This window comes from Cryptotermes secundus, unplaced genomic scaffold (assembly GCF_002891405.2).
Source record: "Cryptotermes secundus unplaced genomic scaffold, Csec_1.0 scaffold832, whole genome shotgun sequence".
NCBI lineage: Eukaryota > Metazoa > Arthropoda > Insecta > Blattodea > Kalotermitidae > Cryptotermes > Cryptotermes secundus.
In genome coordinates, this window is record NW_019734324.1 from 196084 (window position 1) to 205889 (window position 9806).

Genomic DNA, 9806 nt, shown 5'->3' on the forward strand with positions numbered 1-9806 from the left:
TTATTAAGGCCCACCACCACCACCACATGCTGACTGTCATAACGAAAAGGGCTGACAATAGCCTAGATACAGAGAGCTGGCTCGGTAACCACTGAAAGTGTACGCAACTGTCATCAGGCCCGACATCACTGCCAGTTGGCCCAAAAGACAGTCAAACCAACGCTACACATTGCAGATGGTATCTGGGGAAGACTTAGCATACTGAAGGAAGTTTTCCTGATACTGACCCTGGGGCAGCACCCACTGAAAATTTGGGTATACGTCGCCAATATCACAAACGAATTTATCTTGAAGCTGGAAATCCTGAGTGCATATGATGCAGCTGTAGACCTAGGGCACCAAATACTGCATCTTGCAGAAGAAGAGGTATTGCTATGCAGCCCCAGGGTAGGGCCTTGGCCTTCCATCCTGGTAGTGACCAGTGATGAGATGAAACTTGCACAATGCATGGTAGTGGCAATGGCTCGATTGGAGAGTCTCCCTGGAGTGAAAAATTTCCTGGTAGAACCAAGTCTGGATCTGTCCCCATTTATTTGTAGTGGTTTTCTAACCTTTAAATTTCATTATACCTTACTTATGTAACATATTGTCACGTATTTTTGGTGTATGACTAATAATAACTGGCTTTGAATTGGATGACGGGATTTATTAATACCTTCTTGTGCACTCACTCGTAATTACAAGAACTTACAATAACTCACAGTAAATGACTGCCTAGGACTGACTCAGTTATGATCTCTATTCTGATCTGAACTATGATTGACTTCATTCTCATAGTCAAAGTCAAAATCAGAGTTAGTTTACAACTGGCAGTTTACTGCCAATCAGTTCATCTTGGCGTCAAGCCTCTAGAGACCCCCAACCAGGGATATTTTTTCAACTGAACTCTTGCAGTAATAGTTCTTATGTAACATCCTCTCTGATGAGAAGATGAGTATGTCTCTTATGAATATGCTTGGCCTTTTGTCAAGTGTATATTTCACACATATAGCATGCTTTAGAAAATTCTACTTTTGCACTACACACAAGTGTTCTGTCAGTACAGGCTTTACAGATCAGATCATGCCTGTCTTACACTGACTTAATTGTGATCTGAATAACCTCTTATATAGTGTATCCATATCCAGGGAAACCTCTGGTGAATCCACAATGATGTGTTGGTTTCCAGGAATCTGTCTCTGTAGAAACATCTTTCATTTTTGTATCCCAGGAAATGTGTTCTGTAATGAGTTGGATTCCAAGAATCCATCTCCATGGAAACATGTTTGTCAACTCATTCTCTAGCAACTGGTCTACATGTCACAATATCAAACATGATTTATGATTATAAGTGAATGGAAACTGAGAGATGTATGTTAGAATAATGACATAATTGAAACTTTGTTTACAGTGAAAAGTCCTCTACCAATCTGTCATTACAATGAAGATTGTCCACCTCACAAACTTTGTGATCGACTCAATCGTGTGTGTATCAATCCATGCTTAGAAGATTCTTGCGGAGAAAATGCTCAGTGCTTAGCAGTGAATCATGGCATTGATTGCAAATGTCTTGATGGATACATAGGAAACCCATATGTGGAGTGTATGAAAGGTATTTAAGTTCACTTAATTTCGTGACTGACTGATTAGTAGTAGTAATATTTTATAATAATCAAAGGTAATATCCACTTTTTGAATGCATGTTCTTTCTTCTCACAAAAAAAAAATGTTCTCTAAGATATTACATTCTCTGAAATGTAATGTTTCCAGCTTAGTTTCAGATCTAGTTTTCTGCTAATTGTCTTCAATTGTAATTAGCATGTATTATAGGAATGTCAAACATATGAACAGTCAAGATAAATATTACCTTATAATATGGAAGCAGGTATATATTACTAGCACCCTACACATGCATGCATGTGCATACACACACACACACGCGCACACACATACATGCATGGTAACATACAAACACACATATTCACTCACAAACAACTTTCACATAGCTTAATTCAAAAATCCAATTTCACATATTTGCAATGAGTTCATTTTCTGTTGAGAGGCTGTAGCCCCCAGAATTCAGGAATTTTGTCATAATATGGAAGTTTCTGGTGCTGAAATGTTCATATGTTAGATGCTATACTGTACACGCTTGTAACATGTCAGTACACTGTGAATAACCTGTAATCTATTTATTTATTTATTTACTTCATATCCATGGGTCATTATACATGATATAGGACAAGTCAAATGCTTTACAATACAATAAATAATAATAATAAATATAATGATATAATAATATAATAATATACTAAGATGATAATAAAATGATGATTCTAATAATAGAACTGATATAATTGTTTAACACATGACACCGCTATATGCCTCAAGACCTGATCCTTCTATCCCGGCACAAAATACCCTGGTATCCTTGATCTCATTCCTGTAAGAAAAAAATACAGAACAGGGCAGTAGGCATTCCTTTAACATGTACTCATATTAAAATCTACAAGTTAATTATTCTTGAAATATATGTTTACAAGTGATTAGAACTAGGATTTGTCCCCAAACAAGAGAAACTCCTCTTTACTATAGAAACAATGATCAAGTAGGAATGTTTTCAGTCTTTTTAAACTTGTATAGTATTGGTATCTCTTTAATATACTGTGGCAACTAATTTAACATATGTAGTCCAATATTATTGAAATTGTTTTTGTATAGACTCGTATTACATGGCACTGAACAAGTCATTTTTTCTCCTTGTATTGTGCAAGTGTATTCCTGAATTGGTTATGAAAACATTCAAATTGTTTTTTATGTAATCTAGAATTTCATATATATACAGGCATGGTAAAGGTAATATATGTAATGATTTAAATTTTGTTTACAACTAATAGTTTTTGGGATTTGTATCATAGCTTTAATAGCTCTCTTCTGCAACCTAAAGATCAATTTTGCATTTCCTGACTTTCCGCAAAATATCAATCCATATACTAACAAGGATTGAAAATAGGCATAATATAAGGTGTGAACAGTCTCTAACCCTGATACTCTTTTGACTACTCATAAGGCAAAACATATTTTAAATAATTTATTTGCTAGTTGTTGAGTATGTGCAGACCACCTTAGATTCTTATCCAGCCAAACTCCTACAAATTTTGTATGTTCTGTATAATTGATGACTGTATCATGGAGCTTTATTAATGATCATTCGACTTGCAATTTTTGAGGTTGATGAAAGGATACTGCTATTGCTTTTTCTTTATTAATAATTAATCTGTTCCTTTCAAACCACTCTGTGAGTGCATTTATTGTTTTTTTTTTCCTTTGGCTGCAGTTTAAATATATGATGTCCTGATGCTATCAGACAGGCTAAATTTCTTTCTTACACAACAGCAGCAACAGACCATACTTAATATCACGTTATCCTACTACACTGAACATTTCAAAGAGGTTATCACACAAGATATTTTCTTCTCTGTTATGGCAGTAGTAAGTAGTGAAATATAAATTCTGTTACAAAATATGTACTAAGCTGTTGAATTTATTTCCAGTGACAGGGTGCCATAATGATGATGAGTGTCACACTACTGAAGCTTGCATCAGTGGCACATGTCAGAGTCCATGCAAATGTGGATTGAATGCTATTTGTGAAGTGTTACATCACAAAGCAACATGCAAATGTCTGCCAGGATACAATGGAACTCCAGTTGCAGGATGCCAAGGTAAAGCTATAGCAAATATCACTGTGGAGAAAGTAACACTGAAGGATAATTTCATTGGGGAAAATAATTATTTGTTTTTCCTGTATACTCCAATATATATGCACTTATGTTTCCTGCATTGCTCATAGAAATGGCTTCAGATGTTGAAGCATCTTTCACAGTTAATATGTTGCTTCTAGTCACTCCCCTGTGGTTATGAGATCAATATGCAGTATACTATCCTATTTTCTTTTCAGAATGAAAGTATTCTTTATGTTAGCTATATTATGTGTTAGTAACTTCTGTTCAAAGAAGAGATATTGTTATATGGTGTGACAGAAACTAAGAAGCTGCTATAATAGTAATTTTGTAGTGAAAGCAACTGATATAGTAATATTTTGTTCATAATATATGTTATTTGATTTTAAATGTTTCTGTGTAGGGCCAAGTAATCCTTGTGATCCAAATCCATGTGGCTTAAATGCAATGTGTGAAATTGACAATGGAAATCCAATATGCTTCTGTCCAAAGGGATTGACAGGAAATCCATTCAAGAACTGCAGTAAGTGTTTTCAATTCCATCCCATAGTACAAATACCCAATAAATACTGTTCATAATGATTTTAATCTGACTGAATAGTAGTAGTGGGTTTTATGGCACTTCAGTAGCATGTTTATTCATGTTATTGTGGTATAACCATGTTCTTCCATACAGTAATCTCTTATTGAACAAGGGAGTTAACAGTCCTACAAAATGTTATAGTAAATAAAACTGTGTATGTGAAGTGGTACAATGGAAAAATTAAGATTTGGGGAACTGAACATTATCAACAGAAAATAAATATTCAGAATGCTTTAGCCATATGCACACACTGTATTTACTAACATAGTTTCCCTAATGGTTTATTTTTCATACTCTAAATTTTGAAGTGAAGTATGCTTTACTTTTTGTGTCATAGCATCCTATACTTATTTTTTAACATGACATAGATATTGTTCAGATATACAGAAACTATATATCTCCTCAGTATGTAATTTCTTCTGGTCAGAGGATGTGAGACAAAAGTGCTGGTAGGGCTGGAGTACATAACAGTATCTTTCATCATGGCATTTTGTTGGGTCCTCCATTATATGCTGTATAAAAGAAATTTCTTCCTTGAGTGGAAATATTTTGAACATAAGAACAAAATATTTATATTTAGCAACGCTATTTTGCAAGCATTTATGATATTATTATTATTATTATTATTATTATTATTATTATTATTATTATTATTATTGCTAGTGGGGTGGGACTAAGTCCCTTTTACTGCAGGCACATTTCTGGCCTATTGACCAGCCCCAGATGATAGGTGAGGGTGATTGTGGAGCAATTGGTGGAATGAAGATAGGCAGGGGAAACCGAAGTACTCGGAGAAAACCTGCCCCAGCACCACTTTGTCCACCACAAACCCTATTTGACCAGACCTGGGATCGAACTCAGGCCACCACGGTGTAAAGCCAGCGACTAACCGGTTGAGTTATGGTGCGGCCCATATATATATATATATGCATACATACACATGTTTTAGGCTTTTGAAATACTGTGAACATTATAGCTTATCAACCTGACAAGTACAGATGTAAACTAAGTGTACATTAATGTAGGAATTGTGTTTCTTTTTACTTATTAGTACATATTTTATTTCAGTTCCTGAAGGAGATAAGTGTGAACCAAATCGATGTGGGCCAAATTCAGGTTGCCGTGTTGTAAATGGCTTACGGCTCTGTTTCTGTCTCCCAGAATTTGAAGGCAATCCTCCATCGAAACCATGCACTTTACCATCTAATCCTTGTGATCCATCTCCCTGTGGTCCCAACACTCAGTGTGCCATCCTGAGCAATGGATTTGCTAAATGCACATGCCTACCAGGCTTTCTGGAGAGCCCTAACACCATCAGAGGCTGTGTGAAAAGGCGCAATCCTTGTGAACCCAATCCTTGTGGCCATGGGGCTCTCTGTGATCCAAACAAGGAACCAGCTTGTTTCTGTCCAGAACCCAGTATTGGCAATCCATACCGGAGCTGTGAAGGTATGTGAATACATTTGCAATGGAGGCCAGTAACTTCAGTATATATGTACTAAATTGTTTGGATTACTTGACTTCAGGTGTTACTAATGTTCAACTTTAGGCATGATGCAGTCTTTCTTTTCGGTGTTTTCCTTTTAGTTTCATATTCAGAACCTCATTTGGGATTGTCTTTGTTAATTCTTAAAATGTACCTGAACTACCTTATTCTGTATTTTTATTGAATTGAATTGAATTGAATTTATTTACATTCTATAAATCCTAAGCAGGTTAGTACCTTTGGATACAGAACAAGTCAAAATGTTACATACATAAGTACAGGCAATTTTAGCTTAAAAATTAATATAACTTAATTTTACATCATTCTCTATTTACATTGAAGTATTCATCTAAAGAGTAGAAGGAATGAGCATGTAGATAATTCTTTAACTCTGATTTAAACTTTTTAGTATCATTGCCCAAGTTTTTAATACTTTGTGGCAGATTGTTGAACACTTTTATGCCAGTAAAGTAGACTCCTTTTTGATATACTGATAAAGTTGATGAGGGTAGGTGGAAGTTATATTTTTGTCTAGTATTCATGTTATAGACATCAGAATTTAATTTGAATTTATCTTTGTTGTAAACAACAAATAGGAGAAGCGATAATATGTATTGCGATTGAAGCGGTAGAATTTTTAATTTCTTAAATAATTCTCTACATGAATCTCTACTTCTACATCCTGTAATGATTCTTATTATATTCTTTTGTATTTTAAAAATTATTACACTATGTGAAGAGTTCCCCCAAAATATTAATCCATAGTTCATAATAGAATGAAAGTAGGCATGGTAAACCATCTTCAATGTTTCCTGTGACATAAAAGGCTTAATTGATCTCATCGCATAGCAAGCTGCATTTAATTTAGGTATAATTTGTTCAATATGTATTTTCCAAGACAGTGTACTGTCTACATGTATTCCAAGGAATTTTGTATCAAGTACTTTACAGATTAATTTGTTGGCATAACTGATGTCCAGATCAATTTGGTGGTTGTTTTTAGTTGTGAATGATATGTAATGGGTTTTATCAAAATTTAATGAGAGTAAATTGGCTTCGAACCATCTGTTTAAGGCTTCAAATACAATATTTATGTCATTTTTAAAGTTGTCAAATTTAGAGTTCTTAAATATTATACTAGTGTCATCTGCATATAGAATTGGTTTAGATTTATTGTTGATGGTTTTAGATAGATCATTTATGTAGAGAAGAAAAAGTAAGGGACCTAAAATTGATCCTTGTGGAACACCGTGCTTTATAATTCCCCAGTTTGAAAATGCATTATGACTGGAGTTTTTATTATTTATTTCAACTCTTTGATACCTGTTTTAATATACTGATTATTAGTTAGTTTATAGATAGGGTGAGAGACATGTAAAAATGACAGCACCAGATCCCCAACATTACAATTGAGTGGTTAGAACTCCTGCATGACATTTGGGAGGCCACAAGTTCAAATCTCAGCTAAGAGACCAACTATCCTAACTGAGGTATTTTCATGGATTTTCTTAGTCCTTCCAGGCAAATGCCAAAATAGTATCTTAAATTGGGATACCACTGCTTTCTTCCGTATAATTTCCAGTTCATTATTCACTAACTGTCAATTTAATGCTATATAACCTTAGCAGTTGAAAGCTTGAAATAAACCAAGTATGTAAAACATCAAGTCAAAATATCTATACAGAATTAATTAGATAGTCATAGAAATAGCATCTAATAGAAATCTTTAGCCATAATTATCACCAGATAATATACAACCTCTTATATCCCATTAGTCAGATTATTTTTTCATGTGTATTTTAACACGTTGCTTATTATCTGTAGATGGTGTAAATTGCCATGGGAACTGAAATGCCTGTAAATTCACTCTTACTCCAAATTAATTAGAAATACCATATAGAGATTTTGAATTGATGTTGTATAATGCACTTAACTTCTAAAGAAATCTAATTTTCCTTTAGTGTTACTACTTCTCTCTGATATATGTTCCCAGTTGCACTGTGCTTCAATGTATTGACAACATCTTATGGTTCTATATCATTTTGCAGAACCTGTGAAGTTCCTGTGTGAGCCTGGACCATGTGGCAATAATGCTGACTGTTACATCTCTGAAAATCAAGAAACTTGCTATTGTAAATCAGGTTACAAAGGTGATCCGTACTCGGGCTGTGTCTTGGAACCTGCGAATCCTTGCCTGCCAAACCCATGTGGGCCCAATGCTCTTTGTACAGTCTCACCACAGGGTCATCCCATGTGTCTATGCCCTGATGGACTGTCTGGTGATCCTACTGGCCCTGCAGGCTGTGGGGGTCCTGAATGTAGGACAGATGATGACTGCTCAGACAAACTTGCCTGCATTGCATACAAATGCCGTGACCCATGTCCTGGGTCTTGTGGCATAGGAGCTTCATGCCGTGTGGAAAAACACCATCCCGTATGCACATGCAACCATGGTCTAAATGGAAATCCTCTGATACGATGCTCACCACTGCTAGGTAATTAGTATTTTTATAATCATTGTTTGCTGGATTTTATTCTTCAACATATTATAGTTTTAATGTATGATACTCATATGCAGTCTGTTATACAGATTTATTTATTTTAATTTTCATTCATGTTATGTGACATGACTTATTTATTATTTTATTAAATTTTAAATTTTATTATTTTGCATTTATGTAAATCACAGGTTTATAGGCATGTTAACAGCTAAGTTAATAAGTGGCTTATATACTATTGAAATTTTAACTTCAATAAAATAATATAAAGAATTATCAACATTGAACATGTTAAATAATTTTAGAATCAGACCAGTTTCCTGTATGTAATATCTACAAATTTCATATGAGTTAATGTGTGTAAAATTTATGTCTAATGTGAGACATTGAAATTCTTGTAAGTTTCAGTCTTGAGTCCAGTCTAGAAAACCGAAATTAACGGCCATGGGAATTTGTAGCACTGACCACACGACACTCTGTATCCACAAAAGTTGGCATTAACCTCGCTGACAAACGGCGGTTGCTCAGTCAGTATAGTTGGCTTGCGGACTAAATTCATGGAGTTTGTTTTTTTGTTCAGTCTTGAGCTAAGCTTTTGCAGGGTGATTCAGAAATCTGCCACATGAACGTATGACCTTGACCACTACCTACTCTAATCAGTTATGCCCTAGACAGCTGTTTTGACATGGACAAACCCTGTGAAAATGGTGTTTTCACTTGAGGCTTCAGTGATTGTGATGGAACGAGTGTTTTATTGTAGAAGTGTATACACAGAGAAGGTCAAGTATAAGTTTGTGGAACTGATTGCCATATCTCACATACCACATCGCAACATATTGCAGCAGTTGACTGAGAGGTTTAGGGAAGTTGGATCAATTTCTGATGTGCTGACAACTGGCAGTTCACAGTTATTAATTCTGGACAAAGTACTGAATATCTCTGATTGCATAATGCAAAAGCTGAAGAAATTGTCACAGCAAGCAGGCGTCTCATATTCATTAACACAGAAAGCACTTAAAATCGCACCTGTGTCCATGTAAGATAGCATGAGTGCATGAACCATAGGAATGTCTCTTGTTCATGTGCGTGCAGTATTGTNAGTCGTACTGAGTTGTACAGCAACAGTCGCCGAGTCAAGACGTAAAGTCAGCCAGTCAGTTGTAATGTGGCTAACAGCGAGTTGTACTGTGACAGCCGCCGAGTCGAGACGTAGAGTCAGCCAGTCAGTNATAGGAATGTCTCTTGTTCATGTGCGTGCAGTATTGTTGATGGTTTAGAGATTTCCTTGCTGCTAATGGAGATGATATTCTGGACATTGCATTTCTAAGGGCAAAGTGTGGCTCCATTTATAGAGGCATGTCGGCACAAAAAAAAAACAGCCATATGTGGTCAACATTTAATCCACATGAAATTATGGAGACATTGCTGCATGATTGAAGGTTGATGTATTGTGTGTGAACTTATCATGAAGTCAAGTAATTGGGCCCATGTTTTTTGAGAATACTCTCAACTTTTAC

General features: G+C 35.3%; 1 protein-coding gene across 1 annotated transcript in view; it reads left to right on the top strand.

The window, feature by feature from the left end:
- LOC111868671 overlaps positions 1-9806 on the top strand; it is a gene marked incomplete at its 5' end in the record, with an annotated part of 256954 nt that overhangs the window by 154448 nt on the left and 92700 nt on the right. Inside the window, 5 exon segments of the mRNA XM_033753134.1 lie at positions 1391-1591; positions 3534-3704; positions 4126-4245; positions 5374-5754; positions 7840-8286. Coding sequence (XP_033609025.1) covers positions 1391-1591; positions 3534-3704; positions 4126-4245; positions 5374-5754; positions 7840-8286 — 1320 coding nt within the window.